Raw genomic sequence first — 18,682 nt, forward strand, 5'->3', positions numbered from 1 at the left:
TGGCCCCGAGTGACGGCCCGCCGGCCCAACCGGTGCGAGAACCCAGGGCCTGCCTTCCTGCAGCGTCTTCCGCTTGCCGGCTGCGGCGCCTGGGACGGTTGCGGTGGGTCTGGGCGCTGGGAAGCCGTCCAAGATGATTAAAAAATTCGACAAGAAGGACGAGGAGTCTGGTACGCGCGGCGCTCCGGACGCCCACTCTCAGGCGCAAGGGTTTCCCCCCTTCCCTCGCCCGCAGCCACCTGCTCTGGGGACGGCCGCGGCGGCGGGGTCTGCCCGAAGCCCCTCCCCCGGCGCCGGAGCCTCCCCTCGGGCCGCGCGCTCTCGGCCGGGAGTCGCCTCGAGCGCTCGGCGGCTCCGCCCCGGCGCGTCCCCGCCCCCCGCGCCCGCCCCCCGATCGAGCCCCTCGGAGCCGGCCCTCCGTGGGGCCCTGTCGGGGGGCGAGGAGGTGCGCGCGCATGTCTCGGTATCCCGGAGTTGCTGGTGGGGTTAGGCCCCAGGGCGAGCACCCCCTGTTTTGGGAGCTGGGGTCGACCGGGCCAGGGTTGCGTGTTTATGGACTCTGAAGGGCCTTGATTCTCCTGTTCCCAGGGGTTAAGACTGCCCGGTGGGACACAGCTCATTGAATGCACAGGCATCCAGAAGTGACTTGCGTGTTGATACCTGTCTGTGGTGCAGTGCAAGTGGGGAAGATGCCAAGCCTCTTCAAAAAAAAAAAAAAAAATCTTCAGCTCTTCAGTGGTAGCTGCTCTCACAAGTGTGGTGGAAGGTTGGGTTAGTGGACCTTCATGGCCTCATCCTGCATGGCCTTTACATCTGTGACTCTCCGCGAAACTGTTCCTTTCTGCTTCAGTAAATGTGTGAAACACATAAAATAGGGCTTGCTTTTAGGGAAATCCATAGTGTCTCCTGTCATCTCATTACTCTTGGTGGTGGTGGAAACCCACACATTTGTTAACATCCATGGGATGGGGGAGGGGGAAGCAGGGAATGAAGGCACTCATTTTGGACAGGGTTCCTATATCAAGAGAAGTCCAAGATATCTCAGTATGGCAATGACAGAATTTGAACCAGAATCAAAATTACTTCATCCAACTTATTTGCATATTAGTAATGGTTGTCCTTGTGACTTCCAAGGGATCATTCTGTTTAGGTGAGATTCCCAAGCATGCAATATCCTTCTTTAGAAAAGTCTTTGTAGTCCAGCTACTGAAGACCTTCTCTTTTTCTTATACTATAGGTAGTGGTTCCAATCCTTTCCAGCATTTGGAGAAGAGTGCTGTCTTGCAGGAGGTATGGCTTGGATGTGTACAGTGCCTTATCAATTCTGTTTGAGAATAATGGGCAAAGAACCTAGGAAGTACAAAAGTCAGGACAGCCAAAAAAACAGTGAAGGACCGTAGACCCACCTGACAGTCTGAATATCGGCCTTCCCCCACATTTGATCAAAACTAGAAATCCCTTTTTTATTTCTATATTAAGAGTGACAACGGAGTGTAGCAGTGCAGAGATTGTGAAGTAGAGGACAAGGGAGAGGCTGCAACTATAGAAACACACAGACATATAGACTCTGCCATGTGCTGGGACTATAGAAACGCACAGACATACAGACTATGCCCTGTGCTGGGGGATTTTAATGACTTGTCACGAGTGGTAAGTGCAAGGTTATTAGAAGAGCTTACAGATATTAAGCTCATGGCATTCATATGTAGACAGAGACTCTGGTCAAGTCTTTAAAGTTGAAGTTGTCAACCTAAAGGAATAAAATAGAGCCAGGAAAGCCAATAATGTCTGGTAATTTATTGTATGCCATACTATCTTGAGAGCATAGACAACTGGCATTACTTGGATATTGTACTAACATATTGTTAATGCTACTAAAGATGATTTGATATCCTCTGTGATAGAACATACACAATATACAGCATACTATTTTGCATATTTCTGTAGGCACGCATATTCAACGAAACGCCCATCAATCCAAGAAGATGCTTGCATATCTTGACAAAGATTCTTTACTTACTTAACCAGGTAAACTATTCTGATTTCCTTCAATTTGTGTATTAAGATAGAAATATGTAACCTACAGTGAAGAACTTACTGAAAAGCAGAATTGTTTAAAAAAGAAAATCATGTATGTGTGATTAGAACAATAATGTGTGAAAGTTCTTTAATACAAGGACTAAGCCTATATTCCTTGCTAAATCCATGAGGTATTAGACCAACTAAACATGTACATTTCAATAGCTATGTTGATTTGAATTCAACAAATACTACTTAGAACATACTTGTTACATGTATTCATTTTTAGTATTTTTTAAAGATTTATTTATTTATTTTATGTGTATGCATGTTTTACCTGCATGTATGTATGTGCACACCATGTGTGTGCTCTGTGTTCACAGAGGTCAGAAGAGGGCATCAGGTCCCCTGAGACTAGAGTTACTTGGAGCTACTATGTGGGTTCTAGGAATCAAACCTGGATCCTCTATAGAGTAACAAGTGTTTGTAACTGCTGTGCCAACAGCAGGTTACATGTATTTTGAGATCCTTTGAAAATATAATGTAAAGTTAGAATAGATTTCAAGATTTTTTTTTTTTTGCTTATTTATTTGGCATGATAGTGAAATGTTGAAATTTTTGTCTTAATGTTCAGGTTTTATATTAGTATCAGTTATTACACTAATACTGTCAATATGATTCTGGACAAGTAATTTAACCATTATGTGCCTCATGATGTAAATGAGGGTTATAATACCAATGTTTTAAGCTTTATAGTTAAGTGAAGTACTAGCTATAAACAGTTATCATAGTGCTAGGCACATTTGTATTCAGAAACACTTTCCATTGTAACTCAGTGAGTTTTACTGCATACCTGTTGTGTCTTATGAACTGTTCTAGGTACTGGAGTTATAACAGACAAAACCAAAAACATTTTTTAAAAAAATTCTGTATTCTATTATTGCTATTAATTTTCCTATTTGCTTTTGCCTCAAACTGTAAATACAATCTCAAAAACATTTAGAACCTTAGAAAATAGAATTTTATTTCATAGACAATATATGTATCTCTATAGGTATTTATATACATACCTTTATATATATTGTGTATCTGGATTATTTATATGTAATGCTAAATGTGTTATACTTACTAACTTAAATTCTAAGAAAGCATTTAGCTTTTTTACCTTTGCTTATTAACTTTGTGTGTGCTTACATCAGTGCATGTGGCAGTCAGTTCTCTTTCTGCCATGTAGAACCTGGGAATTGGACTCAAGTCTTCAGGTTTGATGATAAGTGTCTTTATCCCCTGAGCGATTCCCATCAGTACCTCATCAGGAGTTTTTTTCTTTATCATTTTATTTTATAATTAAAGTTTTGTTGTTTTACAAATAAAGTTTAATTATATTTTTAAGACCCCTAATTTAGAGTTTTAATAAAATTTTGTTGTTTGCAAATTGAAACTTGAGAAACAAAAGACATGTCTTCTTGAGCAGCGTAGCTGTGGTGGCATGTTAGTTCAGGACGTCTGAGCCAAAACTGGTTTGACTTAACTCTGCAGAGCAGATTCTGTATTGTGTCAGAAGTGGCTAATTCCACTGTGCCAGCAGAATCTGCAGTAGTGAAAGTTGATTTGAAGCAGTCCGAGTCAGGGTTGGCCAATTCCTCTTTCTTGGAGCAACTAATGTTGAAACAATTACCTTGAGAAGGAGATTGCCAAGGACAGCATACACTTGGTCAAGCAGAAAGGTTTGGGAGCGTTCATTTGTCTCCTTCCCTGGTCCTTGGTAGGTCATTGTGAGAAAAGAAAACAAACAACAACCCAAAACACTTCAAAATTTCTACAGAGCCACAGGTTCTAAATTGTAAGTCTAAATTTGTAACTTAAGATTGTTCTTATATAAAGAATTGCACAGGCTTCTGGGTATTTGTTAAGTTTCACATTAAAAAAGGTCTCTCTCTTATTGATAAGCAAGTTGGACACTGATTTAAATAGTTGTAAACTCTTCTTATACATTATCCTTCATCCTAAACCTAAGTCATTATTTTAAATTTAAGTTTATTATTATTATTATTTTACTTATTCACTTTACATCCTGCTCACTGTTTCCCCCGCCCAGGCACCACCTCTGACAATCCTTCCTCCTTTCCTCTCCCCTTCTCCTCTGTGGGGATGGGGCCCCCTTGGGTATTTCCCCTCACCCTGCCACTTCAAGTCTCTGCCAGGCTGGGCACTTTCTCTCCCACTGAGGCCAGACAAGGCAGCCCAGCTAGTAGAACATATCCCTCATACAGGCAACAGCTTTTGGGATAGCCCCAGCTCCAGTTGTTCAGGACCCACATGAAAGTCAAGCTGCACGTCTGTACATATGACCAGGGAGACTTAGATCCAGCCTGTGTATGTTCAATGGTTGGTGGTTCAGACTCTGAGAGCTCAGAGTGAGCCTAGGGTCCAGGTTAGTTGACTCTGTTGGTCTTTCTGTGGAGTTCCTATCCCCCTCTGGGCCCACAATCCTTCCTCCTATTCTTCTGTAAGAATTTCCAAGCTCTGAGGAGAGATCCTTGGGACCGAGGGTGTTGATGCCCCAGTGTACAGGAATGCCAGGGCGGGAAGATGGGGGTGGGTGTGTAGGGGAGCAGCATCCTCATAGAGGCAGGAGGAAGGGGGATGGGATAGGGGGTTTCCTCAGGGGAGACCTGGAAAGAGGAAAACATTTGAAATGTAAATAAAAGATCCGAAAAAAAGAAGAAGAAAAGAAAACAGGTTAAAATACATCTTCAAAGGGCTTGGAAATAAAATAAGTAAAGTTAAAAAAAAAAAAAGCATTCCCAAGCTCCATCCACTGTTTGGCTGTGAGTATCTGCATCTATCTGAGTCAGCTGCTGTGTGGAGCCTCTCAGAGCACTATGTGCTCCTGTCTGTAAGCAGAACAGAATGTCATTAATAGTGTCAGGGATTGGTGCTTGCCCATGGGATGGGTCTCAAGTTAGGCCCGTTATTCTTTGGCCATTCCCTCAGTCTCTGTTCCCTCCTCTGTGCCTGCATTACTTCTAGACAGGATAACTTTTGGGTTGAAAGTTTTGTGGGTGGGTTGGTGACTCTGTTGCTCCACTGGGCTCCTGTCTGTCTATAGGAGTGGTGTCTCTAGGTTCAATCTCTGATGTAGCGAGTCACAGATACGATCATCCCCATTGATTCTTAGGTGCCTCCTTGTCCCAGGCCATGTTAAAACTTTTTTTTTAAATCAAAATTCTTATACTCATGGCAAATAGATGTAAGACTACTTGTATTTTATGTAAAAGAAAGCCCAGTACTTTATATAGGATTACTTTAGTGGAAGAAGTAAGTGTTGAAATGGTAATATTTTAAGAAGTTTATGACTAGACATTTTTGAAAATTAGTGACTAAGTTCTCTAGGCGTGTACTGCCACATCAGCAGCTTTAGCGTGTTTGGAGCTTTTGCTGAGGGGAAATGTCCTGTCCCCCCACGAGTTCTCTGAAGGGACTGCATTCTGACAAGGCCTTTAAATACTCTGTTATTCACATTAAATGTTGTACGATCCACATCATACTTCTAAGAGTTTAAAGAGTGTAGGGCCAGTGTTTGGGGATCTGTAGCAGCCCTTGAAACAAAAACCAGGGGAATCTAGCTCCTTCAATTTTGTCTTGAACCCTGTTTTGCTATATAGTCTTGGATTCCTCATAAGCAGTCCTTTTCAGTTTTCTCTCTATGAAGAACCTGTCCTGTATGGGACACGGCCAGGCATTAGACTGGAAATGCACAAGGTGCAGGTTCTGCTTGTAGGTTGTATGACCTTATCATGCAATGCAGATTGGAAATTCTACTTACTATTTTTGCCTCCTGGTACATCCTTAAAGGAAATATAAGCACTTTCTGTTAAATATGTAGACACTACAATTCCAGAACTTCTATGAGTGGTGCGCTATTTTGAATTATTTTAAATAACAAGTCTCTAAATGGCCCGGAGGTCTTTTTTTTCGTCTGCAGGTTTCTAAATTGAAAACAGAAAAGTTGCCAGGAGGCAGAATGTTTATAAAGAGACTTCCTCCTGAATTCAAATGATTTTTGAATCAAATGAGAAATAAAGAGAAAATTCTTAATATCTATATTTCTTAGTTTAAAAAATTCTTTTAAATTTTACTTAGGGTGAACACTTCGGAACTATGGAAGCTACAGAAGCCTTCTTTGCAATGACTCGATTGTTTCAATCTAATGATGTAAGTCTTTTTTTACTCTTTTATGGTGAAACAATTTATTTTCCTCAGGGAAAGTAGGCTGTTCCAAATTCAAGAGGGTTGCTTAAAATGTTTTAAATTACTTTAAAATCATTTATCTTTATGAAAGTTATCAATGCATTTAAAACAATGTGTGAACATGGACGAAGTATATAGTATAAAGCTGTTTCTGAAGTCACTGGGGAAAACGGTCATACATACCTCCAGGCCCGCATCTGCCAGCTCCTAGTGAAGGTTTTAGTGGGCCTGGATTGCTGGCCTGTGGGCTGGCAGGTGAGAAGAGCTGGACTTGGAGTGGGGGCTCAGCAAGCCTGTCAGCGTCTGTGTAGCTGCCTCTCACTACCCTAGGTCACCTCACTGCTTCGGGTGTGATAGCTGCTGCTTTCCTTCTGTTTCCCCAATGGGGCATATTTCTTCTCAGCCCAGGGTTAAGACAGAAACATACGGGGAGTTGGATTCTCTAATACATAGCACAGGCTATATTTTGTGTCCAGTTCTCAGGACTCTGTGGGATTTGAGTCTGCCTGTATGTCTAGATAACGAAGGGTTTTAGAAGTAGTTCTTTAGGCGCCTATAAGACTGTTATATTAAGGGAGGCCTTAATATATGCTCAGGCAGAGGGAGAGCAATCCCCCCCAGAGATGACTTTTATTGACAAAAGATTCTTGGCAGAATGTGGGGTTTCAGGTACCTTCATCAGAATCTGCCCATCTGTCCCCTCCTCAGTCTTCAGATTCTCTTCCTTCCAGTCTAGTTCTCCAGGGGTATGACTTGAGTTTGCTTTTTAATTAAACTTTCTGCAGGATATGTTTTCCCAGTTTTGTGATCCCATGGCCATGGGAAAGCTTTCTGTTATAAAGCAGTTAGAGAGGATCTCTAGCTCCTTCCTAGACTTTCAGCTATCCATTCAAACCTGTTACATTCATCATTATTTTTTTAAGAATAAAAAGTTGCATGTATATGTGTGTGATGTTCATGTGCATGCATGTTGTGGTGCCTGTGTGGCAGTCAGAGGACAGCTTGTAGGACTCTGGTCTCTCTCCACCACGATGGTCCTGGTGTTTGAACTCAGGCCTTTAATATTGGTAGCAAGTGCCTGTCTACTGAACCATTTTGTTGGCCCTTAAACAAGTTATTTTTAGCATCTTAAGTTTTTGTTTTTGTTTTTGTTTTGTTTTGTTTTTGGTTTTGGTTTTGGTTTTTTTCGAGACAGGGTTTCTCTGTGTAGCCCTGGCTGTCCTGGAACTCACTCTGTAGACCAGGCTGGCCTCGAACTCATAAATCCACCTGCCCACCTGCCTCTGCCTCCCAAGTGCTGGGATTAAAGGCGTGCACCACCATGCCCGGCCTGCATCTTAAGTTTTAACAACCTAATACTTATTAGAATGTACTCTGGTAACAACTGCTTATTTACCCAAAGCTCTGTCCTCTGTAGGTCTTTGCAAATGATAATGTAAATATTTATGCTCTTTAATACTGTTGACTACTTAGATTCCCCTAGTCCAGAAGAAGTGGTTTCACATTCCTCACCTTCAGGGTGTGCTTCCTTTTAATGACTTTCTAGACTGACAGTTCAGGAATCAGAGAAGCAGAGCCATGTGAGTATTGTGCCATTAGGTATTTCTTTTAGGAATTAGACTAGAAAAGTAGGCATCTCAAGTTGTTTGAGTAGGGCCTACAGACTTGCTGTTATAAAAGTCAGGCAAAGGTTATATGTGGATCCAGTTTTGCAGTCAGGTACCTGGTGTTAGACCACAGATGGGGTTAGCAAAAGGATTAATGGGTTATGAGTGCTGACATGATACACAGGGTTGTTGGAGTTGCATGGGGGCTGTCACTGATAGAGGCTATGACATTACATTGAGTCTCTGTCATCATGAATTAAGGTAGGTAATATGGTATAAAGGGCATAACCTTTCAGACCAGGAAGTGCACTGAAAGAAGGTGGTGTTAATAGCTAAAAAGGCAGCGAGGAATAGCTGCTTCTTTGTCTGGGGGCCTTGAGAAAGAAAACAACCACCATTTAGAAAGTTGCAGGGCAATCCTTGGGGAAAATTTCAATTAGATGGAAGGATAGGAACATTTACAGAAGAGTGTGAAAATGCTAAGAGATTTTCCTGATGAACAGCCATAGAATGTGGCACTGCGTGTGTGTGTGTGTGTGTGTGTGTGTGTGTGTGTGTGTGTGTGTGTAAGGATGGAAAATAGAATTGTTGATAATCCTTTTTAATAATGTCTGTAGAATCGGTACTGATAGTTATCATTTTGATATGGCTAAATTATATATTCTTGTATTCTTTTTTGTTTGTTTGTTTTGGTTTGGTTTGGTTTGGTTTTTTTGGTTTTTCGAGACAGGTTTCTCTGTGTAGCCCTGGCTGTCCTGGAACTCACTTTGTAGACCAGGCTGGCCTCGAACTCAGAAATCTGCCTGCCTCTGCCTCCCGAGTGCTGGGACTAAAGGCGTGCGCCACCATGCCCGGCTATTCTTGTATTCTTTAGAGTTTTGTCCAGAGGCTTATACCTTAGCAATAAAGATATTCTTGGAACAAGCTTTTTGATTTGTGGACTGATTTTCCCCTATTAATTTTTGTCTTCCAAAGTAACTTGGGGAAAATGGAATGAGCTGAGGATATTGCTTAGTTGGTAGAGTGCTTGACTTGCATGCATAAGGCCCTGAGTTTTAATATCCAGACCTCCCTAAGCGAGGCAGGATGGTATGCATCTGTAATCACTTGGGAGGTAGAGGCAAGATGATCAGAAGTTTAAGGCTATTCTTGGCTACCTCATGAGTTCAAGTCTACCCCGTGTCACAAGTGAGACTCATTGAAAATGTGAAGCAAGAGAATAAGAAAATAAGAACAAGAGAAGAGAAGCTAAGAAAGACAAACAGATTTGTGTAACCACTATATATAAATGAAGAATGCAATGTTTACAGAAAGTTGCTGCAGAACTGGGGAAAACCAGACAAGTCATTGTAAATAACAAAATCATGCAGACTGTTGTTGAGCTATAGTTGAGCTCTATTGCAGCAGTGTTAGGAATGAGTTGTGACGTCAGTAGGAAAGGAGCTGGGAAAAGAAGAGTCCTATTGTATAAATTACTCTCATTGATGCTAAGAACCACATTTCTGTTTTGTTTCCAGTGTAAAGGGCTGGGTTTGCCCTGCTATCATAAATACTAGGGACCAGACAAAAGAGCAGCTTTCAGACAGTGTACCCAGCATGCAAGGGGTGGGATCTGAAGAAGGGAAGCAAGCAAGATGACCCCTGGAATTGTACCGTTAGCTGCCCAGAGGCAGTCTACAGGCATACGGAAGGTCGGGTGGAGCTGGGAAAGCCAAGAAAGTTTGAATGTTTAGGGAGGATCCCAGAGAAAAAGGAGAAAAGTGAGCATGAAACTCAGTGTACTTAGAGATAGTGCTAGAAACAGTCTGAAATGAGCTGAAGAAGAAAGAAAGGCAACAAAATGAAGAACACTATGACATAGGAGATAATATTTTCAGAGTTTCTGGCAGTTATCCTAAATTGCTTCATGAACTTATCAAAATCTAATATTCATCTTTATCTTTTTCCTGCTTATGGGAAATTTGATACTCTTAGACCCTTTTACCGTATATATGAATATGTAAACAGAGACATGTTTATATATATATGTGTGTGTGTATATATATATATATGTATGTATATGTATATATACTTATGTATTATATATATACACACATACACATATATATTTCTAAATGTGTTTTTATATGTAGAGAAATATATCTTTTTAGCTTTTTCTTTCATTCAAATTTGTCTTTGCTACTTTTTCCTTCTTACTTTTCAGTCCTTGATATATATGTTCCTCCCCTTTTCTCCCCTTTCTCCCTCCCTCGTGTTAAATCAGACTGAGAATCATTGTTTTCTTCTCTTTTCTTATTTGACTTAGTGGTGTCAAGCAGGCTCTCTCTATAGCATACACTCTGAATCTAATGTGTATGAGTTTCTGTACTTAAAATACACCGAGGATACTTGGAAAGAGGCTGGACAGACAGAAGGAGCCTGGGGTCTGTAAGTAAAGCAGAGATGCAGCTGAGGAGATTCGGGCTGGAACCTGTATCATTGTTACCATCTCACTTTGTATCCTGGTGTTCATCTGGAAAATTTTGATAACTTAAAATGGAAGCTGATCATCCAGTACCAAGTCATTTTAGGACAAACACTGGTATTCACTAGGTGGAGGGGAGTCTTAGTTAGGGTTTCTATTCCTGCAGAGAGATACCGTGCCCACGGCAACTCTTATAAAGGAGACCATTGAATTGAGGCTGACTTACAGGTTCAGAGGTTTTGTCCATTATCAGCATCCCAGGAAACATGGCAGTATGCAGGTTTGATGCTGGAGAAGGGACTGACAGTTCCATGTATTGATCCGTAGGCAGCAGGAAGGCCACACCTCAACATAGTGCTATACCATGTGAGCCTATGGGGACCAGTTACATTCAGACTACCACAATGGAAGAACATAGTTAGCATATTCTGCGTATACATTTGTTAAAAATCTTGAAAAAAGTTTCTGAGACAAGTCTTTATCCCTTTAAACAATTATATCTCTGTAGAAGAGTAATTGGATTTTTAAGGCTTTGCTTTTATGTTTTTTCAAGTATTTGTGTTTAAGAAACAGTATATTTTGAATATTTTTTAACCATATACTTTAATAGGTTTTAAGAGGTGGATATCTTAAAGAATATTTCCCTTATTTGTTTTTAATGTGGGTGTTAGTAGACAACTTGTGAGAGTTGGTTCTGTTTTAACCATTTGGATTCCAGGGATTAAACTCAGGCTATCAGAATTGGAGAAAAGCACTTTTACCTGTGAACCACTTTGCTGGCCAGGAATCTCTCTCTTAACTACTTGCTAGTCTTACTTAGTGGAATTGACAGTAACCTGTTACCATCTATAAACACACTTTCATACTTAGCGGAGTTGACAATAACCTGCTACCGTCTATGACACACTTTCATACTTGGCGGAGTTGACAATAACCTGTTGCCGTCTGTAAACACACTTTCATACTTGGCGGAGTTGACAGTAACCTGTTGCCGTCTGTAAACACACTTTCATACTTGGCGGAGTTGACAGTAACCTGTTACCGTCTGTCACACACTTTCATACTTAGCGGAGTTGACAGTAACCTGTTGCCGTCTGTCACACACTTTCATACTTAGCGGAGTTGACAGTAACCTGTTGCCGTCTGTCACACACTTTCATACTTAGCGGAGTTGACAGTAACCTGTTGCCGTCTGTCACACACTTTCATACTTAGCGGAGTTGACAGTAACCTGTTACCGTCTGTAAACACACTTTCATACCTAGCGGAGTTGACAGTAACCTGTTGCCGTCTGTCACACACTTTCATACTTAGCGGAGTTGACAGTAACCTGTTGCCGTCTGTCACACACTTTCATACTTAGCGGAGTTGACAGTAACCTGTTGCCGTCTGTCACACACTTGCAGCAAACGCTGAGAAGGATGTGCTACCTCACCATCAAGGAAATGGCCACCATCTCTGAGGATGTGATCATTGTCACAAGCAGGTATGTGAGCAGTCAGAGCTAAGGACATAAGACATACTAGTTATGGAATATTTGTTCTGTTTTTGTTGACTGCCAATAAGAATTTATTAGATTATCATATCTTAAACCATTCTTTTCTAAAACACAGTTGTCATCATATAAAAACTTGCTGAAAGAGGTTACAAAGGATAAAGATTGTGGTTTTTTTTTTTTTTAAAGTTTATAAAAAGGCAGAGGCAGGTGGATTTCTGAGTTCGAGGCCAGCCTGGTCTACAAAGTGAGTGCCAGGACAGCCAGGGCTACACAGAGAACCCTGTCTTGAAAAACCAAAAAAAAAAAAAAAAAATTTATAAAAATAGGGGCTGGAGAGATGGCTGACGTGGTTAAGAGTACTTCCTGATGTTGTGGAGGACCTGGGTTCAGTTCCCATCATTCATATTGTGGTTCCTAACCATGTGTAACTGTAGTTATCAGGGATATAACACCCTCTTTTGGCCCCTGTGGACACCAGGCCCACACATCACATACCACACACACACACACACCTGCAAACAAACATTCATATACATAAAGTAAAATTCTCCTTTTTTTTTTCCCCGTGTTTTGGAGACAGGGTTTCTTTGTGTAATAGCCCCTGGCTGTCCTGAAACCTGCTTTGTAAATCAGGCTGGCCTTGAACCCACGGAGATCCACCTGCTTCTATGGCCCAAGTGCTGGGATTAAAGGCATGTGCCACCATATAAAAACATCTTTTAAGTTCATAAAAATAAATATAAATAAAAGTAAAACTGAAGAGTAACTGTTTACTGAAATAAGGTGTTAGTACAACAAATAAAATAAAAAGATTATCATTTTACATATAAAGAACTTTTATCCTTAAAAAGTTACTTAGGGATACTTCAGAAAGTAACCAGTCTAAAGAGCTAAGTATCTTTACATAGTCACTGTCACTAACAACCAAAAGAAGTAAATTAAAGATTTCAGCTTGAAGTGTAGTGTATTTACACATCAGGTCATCAAAGGCAAAGCAGCAGCAGTCACTGCCCACAGGGGCTGAGGCTCTGGTATACAGAGGTTAGAAAATGGACTTTTGGAAGGCACTTAAGCTGCATTTATGACTAATGAATTTCATCCTCAGTAATACATCCTGAAATATTTATCTGTTGTATGTCTATCATTGTTAAAATTACTTAATTAGGAATGCAGTAGTCGCATAGGAAATATTTCAAGCTCTTGGGATTATTTTTGAAAAATATTCAATAATATGAAAAATTCCTTAGTACATGTGATGCTAGGTAGAAGTTGAATTCAATCTGTATATTCTATATAGTCTGACTTTAAAGAACTATTTTATGTATATGTTGGTAAATACACTATATTAATAGTAGTTTATCTTTGGCTACTTAGAAATATGGCTAATATTTTGTTTAAATGATATAATTTCTAAATATCTTAGAATGAAATAATATAATTTAAATGAAATTCTGTGTAATTTATAGTAAAATGCATCATGTTATACTTTAATAGTTGTCATATAAGAAATTAAGTATAATCCATTTAACTGAATATAGTTTTCATAAAACAAACTACATTTTGAAGGAAGATGTTTATGTTTAGTTATGTTTAGTACAGTTTCAATGAAAGCTTTCAGTTGGGAATATCAGAAAAGCAGATGTAAGCAGTGACTTAACCAAGATGACAATGTACTTCCCTCATGTAACCGTAAGTCTGGAGGCACAGCCTAGCTGCTGTTGCTGCAGCCATTTTACAATGGCAGGACTAGTAGCACTTGGATTCTTTTGGATGTACTCCATCATTGCGAAATAGCTGCTTGAATTACTGGCAGTGTCCCATGCTCAAGCAGGAGAGCTACTGGGAAGGGGCCAAGGGGTGCCAGTACCATCTGTGTCTTTTATCAGGAGTGCAGAAGCATTTCCTCAGGCAATTTTTAGATTTCATTTGACAATCTAGATTATATGGCTATCCTAAGGAAACCAGAAAGTAAGTATTTAGCTTCTATAGTCCAAATACTAGGGGCAGGCAAGGGAGAGGGATTGAAAATTAGTGTTGAATTAGCCAACCAGTAGTGCCTGCCACAAACAAGAAATAGAAAGCATTCAGTTACATTTTTTGATTCCCTAAATTCTTGCGAAGTTAAAGACATATAATGGTATTTGTTTAAGTGGTTAATACTTCCCTCTGAGCCTTATTAGATATAATTAGGGTTTACTTCTAGTGTTCTTAAGTGTTTAGTAGGCACGGTAACCTGCATAATTCCCCCCGATGATGCCCATATCCAAATTCTCAGGGCCTTTGAATATGATACATTCTATGGCAAAAGGCAGTAAAAGCTGATAGGAGTATTCTGGTTTATTCATGTAGTCCTTTAAAAGGTTAAGCATTCTTAAAGATGAGGAGAGGGCTAGAGAGAGATGGCTCAACAGTAAAGAATACTTGTTGCTTTTCCAGATAACCCAGGTTTGATTTCCAGCACCAACACTGGGTAGCTTCCAACTATCTGTAACTCTAGCTCTAGGGGAGCCAACACCCTCTTCTGGTATCCTCATGCCATTCAAACACACACACACACACACACACACACACACACACACAAACATGTCTTTATAAAAATGCAAGTGGGAGACAGAAGAAGAGTGTCAGTCAAGAGATATGATCCCAGCAAAGTCAGAGATGCTGTTAAAGATTTGAAAATAAAAAGGTCCTGATTCTCTGAGCACAGGTGACCTCTGAAGTTGGAACTAATGAGGAAATGGATTCATCCTGCCTTCACTTTCTGTTGTTAAAACAATGCCTGGGGCCAGGTTTTTTTTAAAAAGTAGGCAGGTTTGTTTAGTTCATTTGTGGCTAAAAGTTTAAGACTTGTATCTTGGTTTGTTGTGGTGCTATGATAAAATACCCCGACAAGAGCAGCCTAAGGGAGAATGGTTTGTTCTGGTTCACAGTTTCAGACAGTTATAGTCTGTCTCGGTGGGGAGATATGGCTGCAGGCAGGGAAGGCATGGTGGCAGGAGCTGGGGGCTGGCTGATTACATTTCATCCACATTCAGGAAGCTGATAGTGAAAAGGAAATGGGCTGGCCTATAAGGCCTTAAGGGCTGCTGTTCCCAGTGACCCACTTCTTTGTCAAGGCTTCACCTCCTAAAGGTACCATAACTTAAATTGTACTACCAGTGAGAGAGCAAGTGTTCAAACACATACATGAACCAACGTAGGACATTTCTTATTCAGAGTACTATTGAGTAGCTCCGTCTCTTTGGCCTTTGCTGAGGGCTCCATGTATTATAATACATCACAATGGGATGTATATAAGATTGGGTGGTAAGACCAGAAATCAGAAGGATTTAGCAAGCCAGTATTTCTGGGTTTTGTTGTTATTGTTGTTTTATAACAACTTGATTTCACAGAAATAGCCATGTCCTCAGAGAACTTTTAGTAATCACTTGTGGGGGTGTGTCCCCAGTGACTTAAGTACCTTTTTCTGGGTCCCACCTGGTTCAGGCTCCACCATCTCCTTACTGGCACTCTGGGCACTAAGCTTCCAGCATCCAGACCTTTTCAGGTCATACTCAAACCCTGGAACCCCTGCTGCTTTAAAAATATAGGCCTCAAACATCCCAATTTTAGTCCAGTAAGACCTATTTTGGACATCAGCTCATTAACTGTAAACTAACTACAATATAAAATGTATGTTACTCTACCCCTTTAACTTTGTGCTATTTTGTTATAGCAATAGTAAAGTAGAAAAGGTAATACAGATTAGGTATGTGGATATATGAGTTACTGCTATAACAGGAATCCAAAAGTAGTTTTGAAACTTTGAAGGTAGGTTAGGAAAACTCTAGATCAGTGGTTCTCAAATTGTGGGTCATGGCTCCTTTTGGGGTCATTTAAGACTATTGGAAAACACAGCTATATTACAATTCATAACAGTAGCACAATTACAGTTATAAAACAGCAACAAAAATAATTTTATGGCTGGGGGTCATCACAACATGAGGAACTGTATAAAAGGGTCACAGCATTAGGAAGGTTGAGAATCACTGCCCCAGACTGTTAGTAGAAACATGGATTTCAATCAATGTGTAAGACTCAGAAGTTAAAGGAGAAGGACAGAAAAAAAAAATCACCTTAAAGAATATCCAAAATCACCATGAATAGATTGTTAGTAGAAACATAGGTATTAAAGATGCTGATAGTGAGGAATCATTGGAAGAATGAAGAAGCTGGAAAATGTAGGAGGGGGAGTGGTTTTACTATAGTGGCAGGAAGCTTAGCAAGCTATGTTCTGTGCTTATGTAAGAAGTATGACTTATAATAAATGAACTTAGATTTTAACTGATGAGATTTCCAAGGAGTGTTGAAGATTGATTCTGATTTCTTTTTATGTGTCTAGTAAAATTTGAAAGTAGGCAAATTGAGAAGAGACCTGTTTAAAAAGAAACCAGTTTTCTTTAGGTAAGATTTGGGAGGTAAAGACAGGAGAATCAGGAGTTGAAGGCATTTTTGACAACATAGTTAACTTGAGGCCAGTCTAGGCTACATGAGATCCTGTCTCAAAAGCAACCACCACAAACCTGAGGAAATAATAACAACAGACACCAAAGTTAGGACTTGATAATCCTTTGTCTGTCTAAAGGGCAGAGTGCGCTAACACCAAGATAGAGTCACTTTAATGAAAGTGTGCTACTAAGAAACAGTGAAAGGAGTCAGTGCTGAAAAATTAGATCAAAAGGTCAGAGGCTTCATTTGGACACTAAAGAGGTCACCCATGAGGCTCATGATTCCCTTAAGCAGAAGCTGAAAATAGAGATGAGTTTTATCAAGGCCAGATCTGTAGTTGAGCCTCTGTCTAAAAGCAGAGCGAGTCTGTACTTATATGGTAGCTCCACAAGATGCTTGAGTATATTATGCCAGCAGAAGCACTATGACTTTGACTTGAAGGTACAGAGAGGACAGAGTGAGAGAAGCTTTCAACACTTGTGAGTTCAGCATGTAGCAATAGGCTAATACATCGGTTCAGTTTTGAGGACATGCTAGCTGTACTTTATGATCAAGTGGAAGTGGCTGGCTTCATGGGCAGATCTAAAGAGTGACACTGGAAACTATTTAGATTTCTGCTTAAGCACTTTTCCTGGCTAGATTTTAAAGTTGTTTAGGGCCTTTCTTAGTCTTTTCCTGTTACTATGATAAAATACCCTGAAAAGGCAACTTAAGGGACAAATGGGTTATTTGACTTACAATAACATTATTGCTAGGATATCAAAGCAACAGGAATTTGAATGAGCTGGTCACTTAATTTTAAAGTTCACAGTTGCAGGTTATAGTTCAATAGGACAAGAAAGTCACAGCAGCAGGAGCCTGAGGGAACTGGTGACATATCCACAGAGAAGCAAACAACAATGAACAAATTCATGCGTAGTATTCAGCGTGGTGTTTTTTTGTTTTTTGGCTTTTGGTTTTTGGATACTTCTATACAGCCCAAGATTTCTTGCCTAGGGAATGGTGTTACCCACAGTGGGAAGATCCAAAATAATCCCCCACAGACATACCCAAAGTTCCCTCTTCCAGGTAGTTCTAGGTTTTGACAAGTTGATAATTAGCATTAGCCCTCACAGAGCCAGTGACTTTTTTTCTTTCCATTTTCTCTATTTTTAAATAGACACGTCTGTATGTGTTATACTGTGGCATTCTTACATTTTGTTTTTGTCACGGGTCCAGAGATAGGGAGGATTGCTGCATCGGGAATGAAAAGAGTCTCATTCAAATCTAATTTGATGATATGATAATAAGATTTAGACGTTAGAATTGGTGAAATTGTGATGAGATTTTAGATTGACTTGGTGCTATAATATGTTAATACTGTATACTTGATCCTACAGTCTGGAGACACCTTGGGATGGGGTGAATGTATTTTTCAGATGAAATGGATGCAGCTTTCATGGCACAATGATTTTGTGTCATGATCTCATGGCATAATGATCACTATGTTGGACTTTAATTCTACAGAACTGTAAGACTATAGATATGTGCTGTTATGCCTCTAATTCTGGTAATCTGTTACAGTCAGACTAGAAAACAAATAGTGCAGATAGCCAGCCATTCTGTACACATAGACAGTGTGTTAAAGGGCAGGAAAACCTGAAGGCAGATATTTCATAAATATGAATTAGTAATGAGTATATGGAACTGTTAATATCAGGGAAATACAAACTAAAATCTCAATAAGCTATTATGTCATTGGATAATTAAAAACATGGCAATACAAAATACACAAACAAAACAATAACAAAACTTTAGTATAGCGTATGTAGGACAATTGAAAATTTCATGTACTGTGGTACAACTGTAACTGCTTTAGAAAACAGTTTCTTATAAAGTTAAATTTGTAATAACCTTGTGGCCAGTAATACTTATAGATACTTACCCACAGAAAATGAAAATATATGCCTACGCACAAAACTGTGTAAGAATTTTGTAGCAACTTTGTGATAGGTCTAGACCAAAGACAATCCAAGTGCGTGTGGATAGAAGAATGGATAAACAGTGTGATTTACTCATGCAGTGGTGTGCTGCACAGCTACCAAAAGGAACAAATCGGTGATTCAGACAGCAGCACACATGAACCTCTAAAACTACATGTTAGAACAACAACCAAAACCCAAACCCAAACCCAAACCCAAAACAAAACAAAAACCCCTACAAAGAATGGTTTTACTTTTTTAAATTGCAAGGACAGTCTAAAGTCATAGAAGCTACAAGTGTTGTGTTGGTAGAAGCTACAAGTCTGGTGGCTTGGATGCAACTGCATAAAAATGAGCATAAGGAGCTTTCTGTGGGCATACAAATATTCAA

At 40.0% G+C, this 18,682-nt stretch overlaps 1 protein-coding gene across 2 annotated transcripts in view; it reads left to right on the plus strand.

The window, feature by feature from the left end:
- The first annotated feature begins 43 nt into the window (after nt 1-43).
- The window catches only part of Copg2 (coat protein complex I subunit gamma 2), a 130,843-nt gene continuing 112,204 nt past the window's right edge, over nt 44-18,682 (plus strand). Inside the window, exons 1-5 of one of the 2 annotated variants that reach the window (XM_021165176.3) lie at nt 44-170; nt 1,238-1,290; nt 1,948-2,028; nt 6,166-6,237; nt 11,751-11,830. In XM_021165176.3, coding sequence (XP_021020835.1) covers nt 134-170; nt 1,238-1,290; nt 1,948-2,028; nt 6,166-6,237; nt 11,751-11,830 — 323 coding nt within the window. In that variant the 5' untranslated portion in view covers nt 44-133. Of the gene's footprint in view, nt 171-577; nt 772-1,237; nt 1,291-1,947; nt 2,029-6,165; nt 6,238-11,750; nt 11,831-18,682 lie in introns of those variants that run through there. The other variant, XM_029478893.2, reaches the window with a different exon arrangement.

This window comes from Mus caroli, unplaced genomic scaffold (genome assembly GCF_978045245.1).
Source record: "Mus caroli unplaced genomic scaffold, Mus_caroli_1 scaffold_7, whole genome shotgun sequence".
NCBI lineage: Eukaryota > Metazoa > Chordata > Mammalia > Rodentia > Muridae > Mus > Mus caroli.